This window comes from Phacochoerus africanus, chromosome 2 (genome assembly GCF_016906955.1).
Source record: "Phacochoerus africanus isolate WHEZ1 chromosome 2, ROS_Pafr_v1, whole genome shotgun sequence".
Taxonomy (NCBI): Eukaryota; Metazoa; Chordata; class Mammalia; order Artiodactyla; family Suidae; genus Phacochoerus; species Phacochoerus africanus.
Genome location: NC_062545.1, coordinates 171387879 through 171411760, shown reverse-complemented (window position 1 = coordinate 171411760; position 23882 = coordinate 171387879). Strand labels below are relative to the sequence as shown.

General features: G+C 39.1%; 1 protein-coding gene across 2 annotated transcripts in view; it reads right to left on the bottom strand.

Moving 5' to 3' along the window:
* Positions 1–23882, bottom strand: part of THSD4 (thrombospondin type 1 domain containing 4) — a 549832-nt gene that overhangs the window by 182889 nt on the left and 343061 nt on the right. The window contains exon 1 of one of the 2 annotated variants that reach the window (XM_047767203.1): positions 13414–15252. The exons of the other annotated variant lie outside the window; for it this stretch is intronic. Within the exon in view, the coding sequence (XP_047623159.1) occupies positions 13414–13485 (72 nt within the window). The 5' untranslated portion in view covers positions 13486–15252. Of the gene's footprint in view, positions 1–13413; positions 15253–23882 lie in introns of those variants that run through there. 2 annotated transcript variants of the gene reach the window in all.

Sequence of the window (23882 nt, the reverse complement as noted above, 5' to 3'; positions counted from 1 at the left end):
ATGGGAGAAGAAATACATGTGCTGTAAAAAACAACTACAAAATAAGCTAGGACACAATAATTTAGATAAAACATTTTGAGGAATTTGTGGATATTAGAAAGTTGTTGTTGGCAAAAAACCACAGCAGAAAAACTGCCGTAACAGACTGTTGTAAAGATGAAAAAATTCTAAACACAGAAACCACAGGTACAAAGAGCAGAAGGGGTCACTGAGCAAGAGTGGTCATTTAATATCAACGACAAGACTGCCTGAAGAATGAACAGTGAGGTCAGTCAAAACCTATCTCTTCTAGGCCAACAAAGCAGCTGGGAGGAGATTTCAACATCTCTCTCTCAAACACTGAAGATGAAGCAGGCAAATATTACAAAGATACAGAAGACTTGAAAAATTTAACCTACAATCTTGATTGAATAGATGTATAAAAAGTCCCCGTACCTAGTTATCGAGAATGAACATTTTTCTCAAGCACACATGAAATGTTTCCAAAGACTGTCCACATACTAGGCCATAGGTTCCAACTAACTTAAAAGAATAAGCATTACAGATACCACAATACAATCACGTTAGAAATGACCTCGGGCCACACTTTTGAAAACAGAATTATATAATGTATGGGCTAAAAAAATATCATAATGACAATTTTAAAAACTACTTATACTGAATAAATAAAAAGAAAACTCAATGTCAAAACTTAAGTATGCAAAAAAGGTGATATTTCAAGAAAAAAACTATCTTTAATGCTTATATTAAAACAGACTAAAGGCTGAAAATTAATGAGCTAAAATAAATTTAAGGAGTTAAAGAAATAACTTAAAGAAAAAAGTCAAATGAATAAATCCAAAGAAAGTAGAAGTAAAAAGCAGAACAGAACTAAATGGAACAGAAAACAAAGCTTTAGTATATAGGATCAACAAAGTCAAAGTTGATTTTTCATAAAGAGTAATAAAATTGACAGACAGAGTCAATAAAATAGAAGTCATAAAGGAGCAATTCTAGAAGAAAAAAAAACAAAGGGCATCTGCAGCATCTGAAAAGATAGAGGCTAGAATGAGCATATTTATGTTAAATATTGGAAAAATTAAATGAAATGGACAAACTCCTAGACATACATAAATTTCAAACATTGTCAAGAAAGAAACAGGAAGTTTTCATTTTCCTATAACCATTCAATAAACTGAATCATTGGTTTAAAATTTCCCCACTGGGAAAAACAAAAACAAAATACCACACCAGTCCTATCAGCCCATTTTTCAGGTGACTTTCTAGAAATTTATTTAAAAATTTCCAGAAATTACAAAAAAGGAAATACTTTTTCAGTGAATTTATGACACTAGAATAGCCTTATAATGTAACCAAAAATGATCATGTAATAAGGAAAAGTTTATTTCTTTATTTCAGTTCCCTCTTGAACACAGATCATTTTTAAATCCTCTAAACAAAAGAGTCATATGTAGAATTAATTTAATAAAACCAAAAAAAAAAAATCATAACCAGGTCAGATTTATCCCTGGAATGCACAGATGGTTTAACATTATAAAATCTATTTCTGCAATTAGACAAATTAAAGGAGAACCACACAATCATCTCAATAGATAGAAGCAATGTCTTAGATAAAATTCAATACATAGTCATGATTAAAAAATAAATCTCTTGGGAAAGAGAAGAGAATTTATCAACCTGATACAGGCAAACACTTGCAACAAATTTCATTTTTAATAGCAAAATGTTAGAAGCAAGCATTTCCCTTAATCAGGAACAAAACAGCATTGCCTCTATTCATTTTATTGGAGGTTCTAACAAGTGCAATAAAAAGAAAAAGAAATAAAAGGTAAAAAGAATTGAAAAAGGAAAAATACTCAAATGGTCATTATTCACAGATGATGTGATTATGTACTTAGAAATCACAGAAGTTCCTAGACAATTGATTTAAATTAATAAAGGAATTTAGCAAGTTGCTCAGATCATTTGCATTTCTAAGTGCTAGCAAAAATAAAAAAAAATGATTAAAAATATACATGATTTACAACAACAACAAAATAACAAGGTAGCTAGGAATAAATCTAAAATTAAAAGTGTGTAAGATCTTTTTATGTAGAAAATTATACCTTATTGAAAAATCAAATAAGACCTAAAGAAATGTAAGGCTTAGAGTACGTTCGTGGATATAAGGGGCTCAATATTGGGATGACGTTAATGGTCTCAAATTGATCTACAGATTCAATACAGTTTTGATAAAAATTCCTAAATATTTTTCAAGAAAAACTGATGAGTTAACTTCAAATTTCATGAAGAATGTCTAAGAATAGCTAAGACACTCCCCTCAAAAAGGAATAAGGCAGAGAGCATTCAATTAATGGTCCTGCAACAATTGATCATCAATATGGGGAAAAATAAAATTATACCCCTTATTCACACTAAGCATAAAAATCAATTCTAAGTGTATTAAAGACATAGATGTGAAATGTAAAATTTCAATAATTTTAGACGAGAACAAGGATAATATTTCCATAATCTTGGGGTCAATAATTTCTTAAACAAGACATAGAAAATGTTAACACAAAGAAATAAAAATTGATAAATTCAAATACTCTAAAACTGAAGACATCTGTTGATCTAAAGATTACAAAAAAAACTTAAATACAAAGCACAAAGGTGGAAAAATAGTAACCCGGACTAACAAGCAAAGGATTCATATTTGAAATATATAAAGAATTCTTAAATCAGTAGTAAAAAAAATGAAAGGCCAAATGTAAAAACAGAAAATAGTCATGAAAAGGCATTTCATGGAAGAGAAAACATAAATACCTTGTATACATGTAAAAATTATACTATATTACAAGAGTTAGTGATCAGAGAAGTGTCAATCAACAAATACTAATAATATTTTCTACCTCATGTAGTAGCAAAAATTACCCTGTCTCATAATGCCAAACATTGACAAGGAGATAGATAATTGAGAACCCCTAAACACTGCTAAGGGAGGTGAAAACTGATAAACCACTTTATAAATCAATTTGACATTACAGTGTAGAGTTAAACGAGCACATACCTTATGACTCTAACTTAACTCCTAGGGTATATACACCCTCAGGAATCCCTGCACATAAATGTGAAAAGACATGTTCCAAAATTTTCATAGTAGTCTCATTTATAATAGAAAAAAATAAAAACAAAAGTGGAAAGAACCCAAATATCTATCAACAGGGAAAAATATGGTACATTCACATAGAAAGGCACTATGTAGCAGTGAAAATGAATGGACTACAGTTACATTCATCCTCCTGTTGAATAAAAAAACCAAGATACCATGTTTATGTAAGTCAAAACCAAAAAACAAAAGCAAATAATATATTCTTTAGAGATATATACATACGTGGTAAAATTACTTTTAAAAAAGCAAAGAAATGATAATCATAAAATTCATGACAATGTTTCACTCCGGGGAAGGGGGGAAGGGGAAAAGTGGGGAAGATGTTACTTGGGGAGCAGCATACAGTATTGAGAATGTTTTATTTCTTTAGCTGGGTGGTGGGCTCATAGGTGTTTGTTTTATTATTTTACTTCATAACTTGATTTATATTACATATACTCTCCTATATATATTAAATATCACACATTTTTTAAGAAATAAGAGAAAAGTAAAGAAGGAACTCAAAGACCACACTCCACAAAAGGGCTGTTTTTACGACTGAGTCCAACAACCCTTCAAGAAAAGGCTAATTCTCTGTTGTTTAAACACACCCAAAGTAATATGTTTCAAAGTATGCAAAGTATGTAGTAGTTTCAAAGCACACTAAACTATGAGAAACTTTTGAATTTACTTTACTAAACTAGCAAAACCCCAGTCCAGTCCAATAAAAGAGAGTTGTGAATCAATAGTACTCATTTCTTTCAAAAAGAGGCAAAATTCAAGATCAAATATTTATAAAATCAAATGTTAGCTAATTTAATGAATAAACTACCATGATTAAGAAAGTTAAGTTCCAAGAATGTGAGGAGAATCCAAGATTAAGAAACATATTTTTTAAAAAAGAAATCTATTAATATAATTTCCTATATAAGTAGGTTAAAGACACACAGCATATCAGCAATTCATGAAGGTAAACAAGGTTTGATAAAATTTAACAACCAGTCTCAATAAAAACTTAGAAGGGAAATAGTAACTGTTTAAAATTTATCTATCTAAAACATCTGGCAGGCATCACACTTAGTGATGACAGAAGCTTTCCCATTTAAGTCTGGAAGAAGATAAGAATGTTCATTTCATTGCACTGATTTAATAACATATCCTGGAAATCCTAGCAATTGCATTGGATAAGAGGTAGAAACAAGAGGCACTAGCTATCAGAAAAGAAGCAAAACTGTCATTATTTGCAAGTCTTAGAGATATACATGCATATATTCATAGACACACACATACATATGTACACACCCTTATGCCTAGAAATGTGTAGGAATGGTTCTAGAAGGACAAATGCCAAATTGTTATCAATAGTTTCATCTAGGTAGAAAAGAAGGATTGGGAAGGAAGTGAGGATAAAGAGGAACCTTTATGTTTTTATTCTTTGCATTTCTTTATTGCTCGAATTTGTTTTTACAGCAATAACAGCTTTCATGTGAATTTATTATTATTATTGCTTTTTTTCTTTTTTGGCCACCCCCTTGACATATGGAAGTTTCTAGGCCAAGTTATAGCTGTTACCTATGCCACAGCTGTGGCAATGCTGGATCCTTAACCCACTGCACCTGGCAGGGGATTGAACCTGTGCTGCCCCAGAGACAGCGCCAGATCCTCAACTGCAGTGCCACAGGACGAACATCAACAACAGCCTTCACAATTAAAGAAGAAAACAATTTTAAGTGTCAAAATCATTGGAAAAGAAGAAGTAAAACTATCACTGCTTGCAGATGACATGATACTATACACAAAAAATCCTAAAGATGCTACCAAAAAACTATTAGAGCTCATCAGTGAGTTTGGTAAAGTTGTAGGATACAAAACTAATACACGGAAATTGATTGTGTTTCTATATACTAACGATGAAATACCAGAAAGAGAAATTATGGAAACAATCCCACTTACCATCACATCAAAAAGAATAAAATATCCAGGAATAAACATACTTAGAGACAAAGGACCTATACTCTGAAAACTATAAGATGCTGATGAAAGAAATCAAAGATGACACAAAAAGATGGAAAGATATCCATGCTCTTGGATTGGAAGAATCAATATTGTCAAAATTATTATACTTCCCAAGGCAATCTACAGATTCAATTCAATCCCTATCAAATTACCAATGGTGTTTTTCACAGAACTTAGAACAAAATATTTTGAAATTTGTTTGGAAACACAGAAGACCCAGAATAACCAAAGCAATCCTGAGAAAGAAAAATGGAGCTGGAGGAAGCAGGCTCCCTGACTTCAGACTATACTACAAAGCTAGTCATCAAAAGAGCATGGTACTGGCACAAAAGCAGAAATACAGATCAATGGAGCAGGATAGAAAGTCACACACAACTATGGTCAACTAGTCTATGACAAAGAGGGGAACATACAATGGAGAAAAGACAGTCCCTTCAATAAGTGGTGCTGGGAATACTGGACAGCTATATGTAAAAGCATGAAATTAGAACACTCTCTAACACCACAGAAAAAACTATACTCAAAATGGATTAAAGAACTAAAATATAAGACTGGATACTATAAAACTCTTAGAGGAAAATATAGGCCAAACACTCTCTGACATAAACCACAGTAGTATCTTCTCATATCCACCTCCTAGAGTAATGACAATAAAAACAAAAATAAACAAATGGGACCTAATGAAGCTTAAAAGTTTTTGCATACCAAAGGAAAACAAACAAAACAAAAAGACAAGTCACAGAATGGGAGAAAATATTTGCAAATGAAGTGACTGACAAGGGATTAATCTCCAAATTATATAAACACCTCCTGCAGGAGTTTATCAAATAAACAAACAATCTCATCCAAAAAAATGGACAGAAGATCTAAATAGACATTGCTCTGAAAAAAACATACAGATGGCCAAAAAACACATAAAAAGATGCTCAACATCACTAATTATTAGAGAAATGCAAATCTAAACTACTATGAGTTACCACCTTACACCAGTCAGAAGGGCTATCATCAAAAAGTGTATAAACAATAAATGCTAGAAAGGGTGTGGAGAAAAGAAAACCCTCTTACACTATTGGTGGGAATGCAAATTGGTGCAACCACTATGGAAATCAGTATGGAGGGTCCTCAAAAAACTAAAAATAGAACTATCATATTATCCAGCAACCCCATCCCTGGGCATCTATTTGGAGAAAACCATCATTTGAAAAGATATATGTACCCCAACATTCATTGCAGCACTATTTACAAGAGCCAGGACATGGCAGCAACCTAAATGTCCATCAACAGTAGAATGGATAAAGTAGATGTGGTACACATATATAATGGAATATTACTCAGCCATAAAAAAGAATGAAATAATGCCATTTGCAGCAACATGGATGGACCTAGAAATGATCATACTAAGTGAAGTTAGACAGTGAAAGATGAACATCATATGATATCACTTAAATGTGGAACTTTAAAAAAAGGATACAAATGAACTTGTTTGCAGAACAGAAACAGATTCACAGACTTTGAAAAACTTAAGGTTACCAAAGGGTACAGGTGGCAGGGTAATGGACTGGGGTTTGGGATTAGCATATGCATACTGTGGAATATGGAATGACTGGCCAACCGGGACCTGTTGTATGATACAGGAAACTCTACCCAATATTCTGTGATAATCTATGTGGGAAAAGAATCTGAAGGAGAATGGGTGTGTGTACATGTATAACTGAATCACTTTGTCATATAGCAGAAATTATTACAACCTTGTGAATCAACCACACTTCAATAAAACTTTAAAAAAATAAAATGTCAAAATTATACGGCTAGACATGGTAGACCCAAAGCTCAAATTCAGGTCTTTCAGTATCAAGTTAGTTCCACATGGTTGTTTTTTTATTTTATTCTTAAGAAGGCAAAAGAAAGGTGGAGCCACTGAGAGCTGTGCACAAAGAATTAGTCACTCAGGACATTATATTGATCCTTCATTCTTATTTGCCACAAATAACACTCTAGGGATTAATAATGATGGCCAGCTTCTTTTTTTTTAAGTTATTCTTTTTTACACACATTTTATTGGGACTATAGTTGACTTAGAAAGTTGTGTCAGGGAGTTCCCCATTGTGGCGCAGTGGTTAATGAATCTGACTAGGAACCATGAAGTTGCAGATTCTATCCCTGGCCTTGCTCAGTGGGTTAATGATCTGTCGATGCTGTGAACTGTGGTGTAGGTTGCAGACGCGGCTCGGATCCCGCGTTGCTGTGGCTCTGGTGTAGGCTGGTGGCTACGCCTCAGATTAGATCCCTAGCCTGGGAACTCCACATGCCGAGGGAGTGGCCCTAGAAAAGGCAAAAAGACAAAAAAAAAAAAGTTGTGTCCGTTTCAGGTGTACAGCAAAGTAAATCAGTCACACGTATACATATATCCATTCCTTTTCAGATACTTTTCCCATAGAGGTTGTTACAGCTTTTTATAAAGGCTGTCACTGCTTACAAAGCAATGCTACCTTTACTATTTCATTCACTTTAATCCCTAGGAAATAATTTCAATAATCTATGACCAAGAAAACATTCTACAATGGTAACCTAAATGAGATGTCATCAAAAGATAATCCTAAGACTGTAGATATAGAATTTCTGGAACTTCCAAAGACAGAAGTAAAACTCCGACTCTCAGGATCTGGGTAACTGAAAGATCTTCTCCTGACATATCCTTCATAAGATGCTTCTATAATCTGAACTGTTTCTTGAATAGGCCATATTCTTTCTTACTTCTTGGACTCTACAGCTATTTTCCCTCTGTGGAACATCCTCCCTCCTATTTTTCCTTTAAGATGCCTAACCATCTGTGCAGAAGAGTTAACACAGCAGACCTGACCCCTGTCTTTTAAAAATACCTGCTTATGTGGTTGGCCATAGGCTGGCGTCTCTGGGAACTTGGATTTTGGGTTGGTGCCCACCATTCCCAGAGCTGGTAAGAGTAGTTCACTTGCATATACTGCATGAACAATATCATTTATTCTACACAGCTGCTTCCATCTGGGAGTCTGTAATGTTTGTGCATGGCAGGCAGAGAGTACCTATGTGGCCAGCCCCCAGTAAAAACCCAAGGTGCTGATTCTCTACAAGCATCCCTGGCTGGCAACATTTGCCACGAGTCGTCACAACTCATTGCTGGGGGAATGAAGCTGGTCTTGTGTGATTCCACTGGCAGAAGATCCTTGGGAGCTTTCTCCTGGTTTCCCCCAGCTTTGCTCCACGCACCTTTTCCTTTGTTGATTTTGCTCTGTATCCTGTCAATGTGATAACTCATAGCTGTGGGTACAACTATATGCTGAGTTATATAGAAGCACTGTAAATTGCTGAGTCTGGGTGTTGTCTTAAATATCCCCAATGCATAACTCTTTGAGTTTTTCAAATTGGCATTGTTTGTGGAGTCTCTTCACTTTCTTAGGCAGATTTCATTGCTTCTTTGCCTCTGTTCTTGCAGTTAAAGAGAGTGTCTTACTGCATAATCATTAACTGCTAGCACTCTGAGCCCCCTTAAAGTATAAGCTCATCAAAGATAAAGACCTTATCTTTTTACCTTCCTTTTTTTCAGCACTGAGGTGACAATGCCACACACTTGTGGCTTTTGCAAAAGTAGTTGTAGTAATAGCCAATAAATTCCGTTGACATATCAAGCTAGAGCTTTACACATACTATCACATTTTAAAAATCTTTTTAAAGATTGAGATATAGTTGATTTACAATATTACATAATGGTCATGTGTACAACACAGTGATTCACAATTTTAAAGGTCCTATTCCATTTATAGTTATTGGTTATATTCCCTGTGCTGTACAATACATACTTGTAGCTTATTTATTTCATACAAAGTAGTTTTTATCTCTTACTCTCACCTCTGTCTTGCCCATTCCCCTTTCTTCTCCCCACTGGTAACCACTAGTCTGTTCTCTATATTTGAGAGTCTGTTGGCTGGTGGTAATTCTTCCAGCCAACCTCCTAAATGAGCTATTGTTGTTATCCTCATTGCAAAATGAGAAAACAAAAGGGTAATAAGTAGGTATTAAATGAGTGAATGAGCCACCTGAAAAACATCTTTTAGCCCTGAAGGAATCATTTCACTGAGCTATACTTCAGTTACCCTTATTAGCTCATGTATACCTCACCTAAGCAAACGTATGAGAAATTGTTGAGGGTGTTATCTATTATATCACATATTTTATTTGTTACCAAGGGTTTTTTTTTATCATATATTTTATTATTTTTTTACTGGATAAGACATGCTTACTGCACACAATTCAAAAGATACCAAAAGTGTATAGTGAATCCTAAGTCTCAGTGGCTCTCCTCCCTCAGCCATGCTTTTTCTCCCCCATTTTCCCATCCTTCCTTCCTTCCTGATTTCTTGCTTTTTAGAGCCACACCTGTGGCATATGGAAGTTCCCAGGATAGGGGTCAAATTGGAGCCTACGTCACAGCCACAGCCATGCAAGATCTGAGCCTCATCTGCGACCTATACCGCAGCTTGCAGCAATGCCAGATCCTTAACCCACCGAGCAGGACCAGATATGGAACATGAATATTCATGGATACTGGCCGAGTTCATTTCTGCTGAGCCACAATTGGAACGCCTCCTCCATTTTCTTATATTTCCTTCCAGAGAGGGTGGACAAACATATAAACACATTTAACACAAAGGGTAGCATTTTATATACTTTGTTCTTTTCTTACCTAACAACATATCGTGGTGGTCATTTCACATCAGTGCATGTAGAGCTCCCCCATTCTTTCTGAACACCTTGGTGATTGTCAGCCAGGGACAGAACAAACCAGGAAGGTATTGGTGCCTGGGTTTGAGAACAAACCCAGAGAAGAACTATCCCTTCTTTCATTTCTGGTTGCAGGAGCATCCAGCTAAGAGTACTGAGATCCCTAGAATGCTTTTGCCCTTGTCAAAATAGGACAGCATTGATTCACTTGTGTAGACTGTAGGCATCCCCTGAAAGAATGTAAAGGGTTGTGAGTCAGGCTGAACTTGGGATGCATCTGTTCCCTACTGAAAGACATTTAGGTTGCTATAACAGCCACATAATGGAAAATGGTTCAGAGGGCATTTTGCACATTCAGAGTAGATCCATATGATAAAGTATTAGAAATGGAAAAGCTTGCTCAGAGAGATATTTTTATTTATTTATTTTCAATTTAAAAAATTGAGATAGTGTTCACATGCCATAAAATTTGCTCTTTTAAATGGTATGACTCAGTACAATCACAAGATTGTGCAGCCATTTAGCACTCTCTGAGTCTAAAACATTTTCATCACCATGAGAGATACCCTGTACCCGTTAGCAGCCAAGATATTAAAAAGATGTCCAGCTTAATTGTGACAGGTTTTGCCAAATGGGTTCATCAAAATTAAAGCCGACATCTTTCTGGCTCACTTCTAGGAATCTGTCTTACTACACTCCACAGAACTGTACGGATTTCCAGTTGCCTCTTCCTCCCCCTCCCCACATATAATAGTATCTCATTGGTCTTATCTGAGAACGCAAGTCTGAGTTCAGGAAATGCACACACACATCCCCACACACCATTCTGCTGCATCCTGCAAAGAAACTGGATCCTGGAACACTTTCCACACTGACAAACACACCGAAGGTCCAGCCTGACTCATAGCCCTGTACATTCTTTCAGAGGGTGCATGCATTCCTATTGCTCTGACACCATCCTGGGTTGTTTCTGTCCTTGGTTGACAGTCACCAGTGCCAACAGTGCCAGCAACAGGATGCTAAATACAGCTTGCTTTGAATCACACCCCTTCCTCCCACCACCTGCCAGCCCCTGCTCATCTGGAAGGACCTCGCAGCCTAGAAAGTAACTGATTCTGTGAGCTGCTGCCCACAGTTTGCTGCATGGAGACCAGCCACGCTGAGAACACAGCCAGCCAAGCACCACGAGGTGTAGGACACTCCCTTCCCCTTCCTTCCTTTTCCTCATGTGTTTTTATGAACATCCAGAGGGAAGATAATTAAAACCTGCAAGAGAACCAGCTGGCTGAGAAAATGAAAAGTTGGGTGACTCGGGGATGACGCCACATCACTTGGGTGAGTTTTGTAAGTAACGTATATAAAAAAGAGCCTCTTGTAAAGAAATGCCACATTCTCCAAAGCGCTGTACAAACGAAATTCTTTTTAGGGAGGGAGGGGGAGCAGTTCGTACCCCTGGGCCCTCCTCATCATTTTATTTTCAACAAGGGGAAAGGAATCCTAATTGCACAATTCCCTAGGAGCACAGTAGTTATGGAGCCAAGAGTCTGGGGCAACTTGCGCATGCAGACACACACACACACACACACACACACACACACCCAGAAGGAAGGAAGAAAAACTAAAAGAAAAGAGGAAAAGGCACAGGAGGGTCTTTCTTAGCATAGTGGAGTAGAACAAAGGAAAAGACAGCAAGCATTCATCACCTGTGATAGGGTTTTCTGACTATTAAGCCCACACACTTTAACTCAAAAGACAGAAGTCCTGCCTTCCTCTCCTGAGTGCTGAATGCCGGCAGAACAGAGTCAAGATTTGGATGAGCCTGTGTAATCCCCTTTCATTTTTCATCTGCTGTGCAGATTGTAAAGTGAAACAGAGCTACTCGCCTCTCTGCATGTGACACAAGGCTTGAAGCACACGCAGCCCAGAGTGGCCTTCCCCAGGAGCCAGCTGTGTGCAGGTAACTGGAGCCTGCCCTCAGTCTCACTGTTAATAAGAGTAATTGGCACACCACTGAGGGGCTGCTGGGGCGCTATGATTTGCTCTGCAAGGGGGTCTCCCCCGGCCATATGCGCATGCAGCGGTGATAGAAATATTTTCCATATGAGCTCTCCTCTCACATGCTTAAGTGCTCCAGGCTGAGTCAGGCCAACCCATTTGTCATTTACTCTACACAGTAAAAAATCAACAGAGAAGTTGTGAACTTCAATTGCAACTAGAGGTCCACTTTCAGTCTCCAGCATCACTAAGCCATTCAGTTCCTCCAGCTCCCATTCAAGACCTTGACAACTGCCCCATCCCCGCCTCACCCCCCCTCCCCCCGCCACAGGCCCAGAAAATATCTGCAGAGTGGAGGACACAGGTAACTAATAGGCTAAAAGCCTCAAACAAATGACCCGTTGCTGCATGCCTCTGTACCACATGTTTGCTTTGAAAGGAGTAAGGACCCAGCTGCAACCACAGCTCGCCTTGCAGCTTGGGTTTGGGAGCGCACTCACTTCCACTCCTCTTAGAAAAGGGAAAGTCATTAGAGGAAGCTTTCAGAGCCTGCTCCGTGCCCATAATGGTAACAAAAGGCAAGAGCTGTGAAGTGGCCCCATGGCCTTTTTAGGAGATGCACTTTTCGCTTGGCTTTTCAAAGAGGAAGCTGGATTCAGGCAAAAGGCCATCCTTTCATTGCTCAGCCATCAGTCTCTGAGACTTTTCATCAGAATGAGGAGTAAAAGGAGTGGACCAGGTAAATTTGTTGCAGGCTCATGTGCAGGTGAGGATGGATACACCTAAGTGCTTCCCTCGCCAGCCCATTTGATCATCCTTCTGATTTCTGCCTGTGTCAAAAACTGTGTCCTACAGGCATCTGTGATGTCAAAAAATGTATCCAGCAAGCACAGGCACTAAACCAGTAAGAATAAATCATCCTCGTGAGTCTTAAACATGCCTCCCTTCTCTAGTAGACCTGGGACATGCTAAGCCCTGTCTGTATCACTAGCCCTCTTCAAACCTATGATACAAAATTAAGCACAGATTTTCCCCCCCAAGCACATCAAAGCAAAAAAGGAGAAAAAGGTGAAGCAAAAGGGGCAAAGAAAAGCAATTCCTCTAGTATGCATCCTTTAGCATGCATATGCAATACTGGAGGAAAATTCTCAAAAGGGAACAGTCCCTCTGGAATCCGACATGTACATTTTTCTTTTTCTTTTCTTTCTTTTTTTTTTTTTTGCAAACAGCAGAAGAAGTAATGTACATGCTCTAAGCATCTGTCACCAAGGCCATGACAATTCCCTGGTGTGGTGGCTGTGCCAGAATAAGATTTTAGAAATGACAGGATTTTTTTTTCAAGAAGAAAAGAAGTCTTCCTAGAAGAAAAGACAAGGGAAGCATTTAAAAGCAAAATAAAGCATTATTTTTTGCACACCATAAAAACCCCTTCCCTGATCCATCTTGGTAGATAGAAGAGGAAATATAATACTGACGAAAATACAACTTCTGACAAGATATTTTATTTGGCTTACCTCTCCCCCAGGTCTTGCTAACACTGCTGTTTGAACGTGGAGCAATGTTAATATCAGGTAGCTGACAAACATTATTACCCAAAGTTAGAACTACCCTAGAGGAGAACTCCGTCTGCCAAGTGCTAACAGCTAGCAGATGCACTTGTGTCTCGGGATTCCAGCCCTGGAGTTCCGCTAGGCACGGCGCTGGTTCCCTCGGCTCTCCTTCACTGTACTACCCGGAGCTCCGAGCTCAGCCTCCGCTCTGAAGAAAACTGGTAAGCTGATCTCTTCATGTAATAACTTCTCCCGACTGGGGGAGGGGACAGGAGCCAGCTGGGAGCTGGGGGGCTGCCTTTAACAGAAAGCAGAAAGGGGAGGGACAGAAATGATCAATGTGCAGTTCTGCATCTGGTCTCATTCATGAAAAGGGCTCCAAGGTAAGCGCTTCCCATGCAGGGGGACGGCCCCTGCTTCATCAACTGAGGCAGGCGGGAGGCAGTGAGCTGCTACAGGGTGAGCTCCGGGCTGAGGCTGGAAGCCCTGGGGCCTTTCTAGTCCAGGATCTGCTGCTGACAACCTGTGTGTGCCTGGATAAGCTGGCAATCCTCTCTGGGCTTTAGTTGCTTCTCTCCCTGGTACAGTTAAGGGCTAGGTAAATGAACTCAGTTTCCTTTTAGTTCTGATTTGATGGCTGCAAAAATCTAGGCAGTCAAAGGTTGTGCTATCAAGGGCAGCCTTGATGAGGAAAGAAGTCACAAGGGTGCTGTGTGTTTATGAGCTGATCATATGGACATGAACGGATGGGAACTGTAGGAAGGAAGCCATTATAAGCCCCTCTTGCTGCCTCACCCTGTCACTGTGCCTAAGCAAGAGCTTCAGGATTATTGCAGGTGATATAAAAATAAATGCTAAGATGGGAACAAGTGAAGCCCAGGTGTTAGATGGCACTGGTAGAGGGTATGCAAAGCAGGATGGTTTTAAAGAAATACCTCTGGGTAGAATCATATGATCATCAAAGTGGGGCTTGGAGGCAGAGTGAGCACACGAACAGGCTGGAGAGAGGGTCTTACTAAAGCCTAAGGTCCATGTGAGACATATCCTAAGCCATAAGTTCTTAGTGTGAAAAAGCAAAGCTTATGGCTTAAAATAGATTGAGAGCCCACGAAATATTAGATTCTGCTTAGAGAGGCTATAAAAAACCATTCTGAAGCTGAGGACAGGATGACTGCATGGTGCAGTGGAAACAGCCCAGGTTCCTGGAATCAGGTAGATGTCACTTCAAACCTCAATTCTATTACTCATGCCTGGTGGGTCCATAGGTGAGTATTTAACCCCAGTGAGCCCCAGTCACTCCACTGGTCAAATGAGGAAAGGCCATCTGCTGGTTTTGATGATTATCAATGAGGTCACCTAGGCACAAGACTTGGCATAGTTCCCGACACACAGTAAGTGCTAAAGACATCGGCTTTGTCTTTGATCTGAATAAATATTGGCACTCAGTCCCAGAAAGCAAATTAATAAACACTTGAAAAGCCCCAGGTTGTGGGCATTCTCTTGCATTAATGAGGAAACTTTAAACCAAACTGCAGTTTGTAGCCATTTCAGAACATTTATTATCACCAGTCATGTGACAATTTACTAGTAGGGAGATTTTTTTTTGCGGGGGGAGGGGGAGCACAGTGGGCAGAGGGACTTTCAATCCCTTCTTCCAGGGCTGTAAGAGACAGAGGCATGGGGAAGACAAAACCTTGTTAAAGAAAGAAAGGAAGGAAGGAGTTTTTCCTCTTCCCTCTCTTCCTCCTCCTCTTTCTCCTTCTTATTCATTATTATTATTGTTTAGCATTGGGTCTGTTCTGCCAGGTGACTGAAGGGGCACTGTCATTTACTCAATAATTTACTCAATTTCCCACCAGAAATGCAGGAACTATCTAAAAAAACTAAACTTCTTTAGAGACCAGGGGTCTTGTCTAGTCCAGGGGTTGGATAACTTTCCCCAAAATATTTCTGGCAGCCACTCAATCCTGCTGGGGTAGCACAAAAGAAACCAAAGGCAATACCTACATGAAGGTGCAGGGCTGTGTTCCAATAAAACTTTATTTACAGAAACAGGGACTGGGCCAGATTTGGCCATAGTTTGCCAATCCCTAGTCAACACATTTCCCAATCGTTCTTCAACCCACTACAATCTGACTTTCCGCCTCTCTGCTCCTCGACAAGGCTCTGGGAAATGTCACCAATTTGGTCTCTGTGTCACAAAATACAAAGGGTAATTTTTCAGAGCTTATCTTATTTAGCTTCTTTGCAACATTAACTACAATCTTTAAAAAATATTGTGGTAAGATATATAACAAAATTTTACCATTTTAACAACTTTTAAGGGTATAACTCAGAGGCATTTTACTACATTTGAAATGTACCACCATTACCACTATCCTTTTCCAGAACTCTTTCATCTTCTCAAACAGAAACTCTGTATTCATTAAACAATATTTCCTCATTTCTCCCCCCTCCCAAATTCTGGTAACCTATCTTCAACTTTCTGTCTTTATGAATCTGTCTGCTCTAGGTTCCTCAACTAAGTGGAATCATACAGTGTTTATCCTTTTGTATCTGACTTATTTCACTTGCACAATGTTTTCAAGGTTCATCCACGCTGTAGGATGTATCAGAACTTCATTTCTTTTTAAAGTTGAATAATATTCCATTATATAGATATATCACATGTTGTTTATTTATCTGTTGATGGACACTTGGAGAGTTTACACCTTTTGGCCACTGTGAATAATGCTGTTATGAACGTGAGTGTATAAGTATCTGTTTCCCATCTTTAATTCTTTTGGGTAGATACCAAGGAGTGGAATTGCTGGATCACATGGTCATTCTATGTTCACCTTTTTGAGAGACCACCAATCCATTTTCCACAGTGGCAGTACCATGTTATGATCCCACCAGCAATGCATGATGATTCAAATCCTTGCTAACTCTTATTATTTTCCCCTTTCTAGATTACGGCCGCCTTAAGAAGGGGTTTGACGCGCAGGTCCTTCTTTTCAAACCACCTTTCCCCCTTAGCTTCCATTCTCTTTTTCCTTTGCCTCCCATTAGCCAACATTCTTTTAGCACTGATCCTGTATTATTCTAAGAACTTTACATACAGTGTCTCATCCAATCCTGACAATAGCCTTAATATATTAAATAACTTTCCCCTGTCAGACAACAGGTAGGCTGGAAAGCCATTATTCTGGCCCTGGAAGCCTGCCTCTAGAAGCTAGCTCCAAATAATTACACTGCACTGTCACTACTTCTGTGGACATGCCCCATGGTCCTTGCCACCTCCTGGCCTAGCCCCTAAATGCCCTAAGCCCTCCCTTTCCTATCCACTCTCCTTGGGTCACCTCATCATTTCATGGCTTCAACCATTCTACATGCCAGTGACTCTCCACCATGGCCTATAGCCAGCTCTTCCTCCTGACCTGCAGGTCCATATATCCAGCTGCCTAATGGATACTTGGGTCTATCAAATGTATTCCAAACTCAACAAGTCTAAAACGGAACTATGTTTCCCTGAAACTTGTTCTTCTTCCTGTTTTCTCCATCTCAGTGAACGACATCATTGCCCATCTAATTCCTGGAGGTTAAACACTGGGTGTTATCTTGAGTTCTTATACTTCTTCACTTCTTTACCAAATTATCACCAGGTCCGATGGAGTTTCCTTCTAGAGATCCCTCTAGTCTGTCCACAGCCGCAGACTCCTGCTGCCTCTACCCCCATCTGGGCCTCCACTATCCCTTCTTGACTTTTTGTAGCAAGACCATGTAACTTCCCTACTTTGGTCTTTCCCTTTCCAGCTTGTTTCCCCACTGCAGCCACTGGGATTCTTCTAAAACACGAATCTAATCACGTTCACTCCAATGATTCACTCTTTTAAAAATTTCCTATTTTGAAATAATTTTATATCTACAGAACGTTTGCAAAGATAGCACAGAATATCATGGTTTATCTTCAACCACCTTCCTTCTAATGTTAACATCTTAAACAGCTATGGTACCTTTATGAAATTAAGACATTAACATCCATACAATAATATTAACTAAAACAAAGATTTTAGTCATATTTTCCAAGTTTTTCCCCCAAAGTCCTTTTTTGTGCTCCAGGACCAATCCCAGGATCCCATATCGCATTTGATCAACACACCTCCTTAGTCTCTTTAGGTATGTGACAGTTTCTCAGCCTTTCTTTCTTTCTTTCTTTCTTTTTTTTTAGTAACGTTGACACTTTTTTTCCTGGCTGCGCCTGTTGCATGTGAAAGTTGCCAGGCCAGGAATCAAACTCTGGCCACAGTAGTGGCCAGATCCTCAACCCCTAGGCCACCAGGGAACTTTGACCTTGACACTCAAAGAATATTGGTCAGGTGTTTGTTAGAGTGTCCCTCAATTTGGGTTTATCTGATATCTTCTCATAATTAGACTGTGGTTATGGGTTTGGGGGAAGTATATCACAGAGGCAGTGCCCTTCTCATCCCATTTGGCAGGGGCACCTGATATCAACACTACTGGTGATGTAAATCTGGATCACTTGGTTGAGGTGGTGTCTGCCAGGTCCACTGTGAAGTTACTGTTTTTCTTTTTCCATACCCTACTCATTAGCCGTGAGTAAGCCTGGTAGAATTAAGCTCTCCTTCCTGGAGGGAGAGTATCAAAGAATGTTTGGACATATATTAAAACCATTACAATAATTAACACATATTTTGGGGGAGGTACTTGGAGGCTATGCAAATATCTTGTTTCTCAATGTTTTATCCACTAATTTGCATATTCAGCAGATGATCTTGCCTGTAGCAATTATTACTGTGGTGCTTTAAGTGGAGATTTTCTGTTTCCCTTCTATATCTATTAATCAGAATTCATCAGTAGGGAAGATTTGTCCCTCTTTCCTCATTTATTTATTAATTCAATCATCTCTTAATTCTTCCCTGCTTCTTAAAATCTTTTGATTACTCTCCATTATGGATGAGGTCCAAATTCCTTAAAATGACACTTGTGTGGCTGTTTATAGTCTGGTCTCTTCCTGCCCTTCTAGCTTTCTTCTCTTTTCTGTTCATATACACTCCACTTTCCAGACATCTTGAATTGTAAGACGTTATCCTCAAATGCCAGGTGTCCTTGTGTCCCATGCCCTCCTTCATGCTGGTCCCTTTCTCTAGAATGTCATTCCCTCATCCTTACTGGGTTAGCTCCTATTGCACTCTGCTTCTTGGTAAATTCAGCTCAAATAGTGACCACATACTGGCAACCACCTATATGCCCATAGATAAGGATTAACTGAATAGTCTGTGACAGCCGTACAATAGAATATTCTGCAGTAGTAAAATAAAGATGGAGCTTGCTTCCTATATAATGATGTGAAACATCTCCAAGACTTAATAAATGAAAAAAATAGAATGCACAATGGTGTGGTTATCGTCCTATTATTTGTGCATATATGTTCACAATTGCTTGTAGACACATACTAACTATCTGTGGAAGAACACACTTGAAGCTACCAACAATGACTGCTTATCTAGAGAGGGGAACTCAGTAGCTTCAGGGTGGAAATGGGAGGGAAACTTATTACTACATAGCTACTTCACCACGTGTGGTTCTTGGACCCTTGAAAGGTGGTTTTTCCAAATTGTGATGTATTAAAAATGTAAGATATACTTTGTACCAATGTGAAGACTTGGTTTGAAAAAGAATGTAAAATATCTCTTTTTTTTTTCTGATTAGCTGTTGGACTGATAATTTTATATATATTGGATTAAATAAAGTATGCTATTACACAATTTCCTTTGTTTTGTTTTACTTTTTAAAAATGTGGCCACTGGAAAAATTTTAAATCACATGTTTCTGTTGGATAGCACTTCTATAATCCTCTCATACTTTACTGAATTGTCAAACTGTGAACGTATTGCTATTCCAAAAGTAAATAAAAATGAAATAATGGTAATAGTAAGAGTTAATACTAGAAATAAATAAAAACACAAATCCCTCCCCACCAATAGTTCATTGAAATATCACCCTTTCTGGGAGCTGTGCCTTGCCAGGCTCTCTACCAAGCGGAGGGCCGTGCCCTTGGCCTTTGTCCCCAGGCATCCCCTGATTTCCATCAGTGCAATACTTATCGCACGGTTGTGTAATTGTTAACGAATGTATCTGCCTTCATCAGTACAGACTGAGGCCTTGATGACAAGAGATGCGTCCTTCTGCATTTTCAAGGCTCCACACATAGCCTCCTTCAGTGTGCACTGCATTAGGGAATGAATTGAAAAGAGGGGCTGATAGGAAACTCTCGCCTGCATATGACGGGAGGAGAGGCCTTCTAATGACACATTTTAGATACCACAAAGGGGAAAATAAGAAGGAGAAATTTCCAGAAGGTCTTTCCCTCCAGGAAATGCAGAAAGTTTCCAACCTAACTTTTGTGTGACCTAGGTGGGGAAAATATAAGTGAGTGGGGGAAATGTGAGTATCAAAAAATAAGGAAAAACAGGAGTTCCCATCGTGGCTCAGTGGTTAACGAATCTGACTAGGAACCATGAGGTTGTGGGTTCCATCCCTGGCCTGGCTCAGTGGGTTAAGGATCTGGCATTGCTATGGCTGTTGTGTAGGCTGGTGGCTACAGCTCGGATTAGATTCCTAGCCTGGGAACCTTCATATGCCGCAGAAGCGGCCCTAGAAAAGGCAAAAAGACAAAAAAAAAAAAAAAGAAAAAAGGGAAAACCTAAACTCACGTATTTCATGGAAAATATCATCAAATGTTTCTGTCTTAATAATAAAGAGGAAGCCCACAGCAGATAGTATCTCTAAGGCTATTGATTTCCTGCAAAGAATTTCTGACCCTTTATGAAGCAAGGAGCAAGATGGTATTTTCTCCAGAGAGGCATATCCTGTATGGCTAACCAGCTCAAATATGTGAATAGGCAGAAAAGAATCTCTGTCAAGGAGTGGGTTATTAGTCCGGGAGCAGGTGTTAGTAATTAACTCTCCCTTTGTGTGGACCACAGAGCCAATAAATAGCCAAGGAAGTGGGAATGAGGAAAGCAAAGGGGAGTTCTCTGGTCGATTCCCCTTAAACATAAAGAAAATCATGAGAAGCTAAAGTAGAGAGAGTCACAGATCCTTCCAGTTCCCCAGTGTTGGCCTGTAAGGGGCTGGAGCCTGGCTGCACGGGCACTTGTAACCGGTAAGGGCAGCAGTGTGGTTGTGCTGAGCATCTTTCCGGGTCACTGAAAGGGGAGCTGTGTTTCTTGGCCTGGCTTTGAATTTAAGCCAGGCGCAGAGCCAGAGACACGGTCAGGGAGATGCTCACATGAAGCACATGGGGAGACTCGTCCTAAGTCTGAGAGGGCTCTGGGGAGTGAATTCAGACATCAGGACCATTTGCATGTTGACCACATTCTTTATTTCAATCCTTTACCCTAAGGCAGAGGTTCTCAAATTTTGGTCCCTGGATCAGCAGCATCAGCATCACCATGAAACTTGCTAGAGATGCAAATACCTGGGCCTCCACTCCAGACCTACTGAGTCAGAAACTCTGAGGGTGGAGCCCATGGATTTGTGTTGCTCTAAGCAACAGTTCTCTGTCTAGTAATCTTATTCAGACTGTATAACCTGGAAGTATTATTTTATTAAAAACACATTTTCTGGAGTTCTCTTCGTGGCTCAGTGGTTAATGAGTCTGACTAGGAACCATGCGGATGTGGGTTAAATCTCTGGCCTTGCTCAGTGGGTTAAGGATCCGGTGTTGCCATGAGCTGTGGTGTAGATTGCAGACATGGCTCAGATCCTGAGCTGCCACAGCTGTGGTGTAGGCTGGTAGCTGTAGCTCCAATTTGACCCCTAGCCTGGGAACTTCCATATGCTGCGGGTGTGGCCCTAAAAAACAAACAAACAAAAGAAACAAAAAACCAAAAAAAAAACCCCAAAATATATCTTCTTAGAAAATATGACTGTAAGATATTAAAATATAGCATAAAGCTATAATAATGAAAACAGTGGTGAATACTACCAGTGTGAGGACAGACCTTATTTACATAACTAAACATGGAAAAGGATTTAGTGTACAAACAAGAAGTCACTTTAGAACTGCAAGGAAAGGGTGGAAAAGGGTTAGGAAAATGGTTATTTGGGAAGTAAGTAAAGTTATTTCCCTAAATTATAATCATATTCCAAAAATAAACTGCAGGTAGATTCAAGATTTTAATGCAAACAACAGAAGTAGGAAAGAAGTTTAAAAAAAAAAAAAGTCAGTATTTCTGTGGTCTTGGAGTAGGGGGGAGGACTTTTGATCATAGCTCTAACAAAGGGAGAAATGATAAAAGATTTATGTATATTATTAATATTCTGTAAATCAAAATTTTACACACCATTTAATACATTAAATACATACAATTAAAAATAAAATATGCAGTAGCAAATGTATCTCACTTGTTTACTTAGTTAAAATATCAATACTTATCGCATGCTGGGATGTGGAGATAAAGTGACCAGCAAAAGCAGGCTCAATTCCTGTCTTTATGGAGCTTGCTTTCTGGCACAAGAGGCCAACATTCATGAAACCCAATAAGTAAATTAAAAACTGCAATGTGAAAAGGGCTGCAAAGAAAAGATACGTGGTGATATTAGAGGCTTCTCCTCATTAGGGAGATTGGCTTGTGACAGGAGCAACAATGGCTTTCAGAGGACCTGAGAGGAAGCAGGTGTGGATGGAGACACAGTGGGCGTGCTGTGGGAGCAGAGCATCAAATGAGGCTGAAGACAAAGGGAGGGGCCGTGATAAAGAGTTTCATGCATTTCCTAATGGGAATCTGTTTTAAGGGCAGAGGCAGAGGTTACACAACTAGAATTGTATTTTGCAAAGAACACTCTCTTTACAGAGAAGGAGTTGGAGAGGGGCAAGCATGGAGGCTGGGAGACCATTGAGAAGATTTTGGCTGGGGTCCAGATGAAAAGGGATAGCAGAACTTAAACCAGGATGGTGGAAAGAAGTGAATAATTTCAAAGATCATTTACAACATCTATAGCAGAAAATGGTTGGTGTTCATAATAATTTTTAAAAACCCACAAATCAGATAATGCCAATTTTACTAGTGAAAGGCTAGAAGCAATGTGCAATAGCAGAGTTGCTAAAGTATGGTGTATCTACAATGAGATCCTGCTGTAGAGCACAGGGAACTATATCCTGCTGTAGAGCACAGGGAACATGGTAAATCAACTATAATAGAAAAAATAAAAATGTGAAAAAAAATTTGTATTGAATTTTCAAAAAAAATAATAAAGTATGATAAATGCCCAAAGTGAAATCCTGTCCAATCCTTTAAAGTGACCGTGTCATATATTTATGGATATGGGTACTTTTCGATGTTACATTGTTTTAAGGCAAAAGTCGGCCACACCATTTATGCGTCTTCTCAAAACAGGGCTGGGATAACTGGAAATCCACAGGCAAAATAATGCAGTGGACCCTTACTTCACACCATACACAAGATTTAACTCCAAATGGATTACAGACTATGACAGACAGGGTGATACTCCCTCAAAGATGTCCATGTCCTAATTCTAAGAACCTGTGACTACATTACATTATATGGCAAAGGGTAATTAAGATAAACAGAATTAAGGTGGCTAATCAGACTACTTTAAAATAGGAATAGTATCTTGAATATTCAGATGGTTCCCAGTGCAATCACAAAGTTCCTTAAACACGGAAGAGTGAGGCAGAAGAGGAAATCTGAGTGCAGCTGACTTTCCCTCAGTATCCTTGGGGAGACTGATTCCAGCATTCCTGTGGATGTCAAAATCTATGGACGCTCAAGTCCCTTATATAAAATGGCTTAGTATTTCAATATAACCTATGCACATCCTCCTGTATACTTTAAATCATCTCTAGATTACTTATGACACCTAATATAATATAAATGCTATGTGAATAATTGCTGGCATGTGGCAAATTCAAATTTTACTTTTTGGAACTTTCTGGATTTTTTTTCCCAAATATTTTCTATCCTTAGTTGGTTGAATTGACAAACATTGAACCAGTGGATGCTGAAGGCCAACTGTAATTTGATGTAGGAAGAACTCAACCTGCCATTGCTGGCTTTAAAGATAAAAGGGAGTCTGAGCGGAGAAACACGGATGGCCTCTAGAAGCTGGAAAAGGCAAGAAGGTAGGGAGTCTTCTCTAGAGCCTCCACAGTAATGCAGGCTGCTGACACCTTGATTTTAGCCTAGTGAGACCCATTTCACACTTTGACCTCCAGAACTATAAAAAAATCAATTCCTGTTACTTTAAGCCACTGTTTACAGCAGCCATAAGACACTAATATGTAGATATAAATGTAAGCTCTAAAACTGTAAAACTCCTGGAAGAAACATAGGAATAACTGCATAACTTGGGTTAGGTGACAGTTTCTTAGACATGACACCTAAAGCACAAGTGACAAGGGAAGA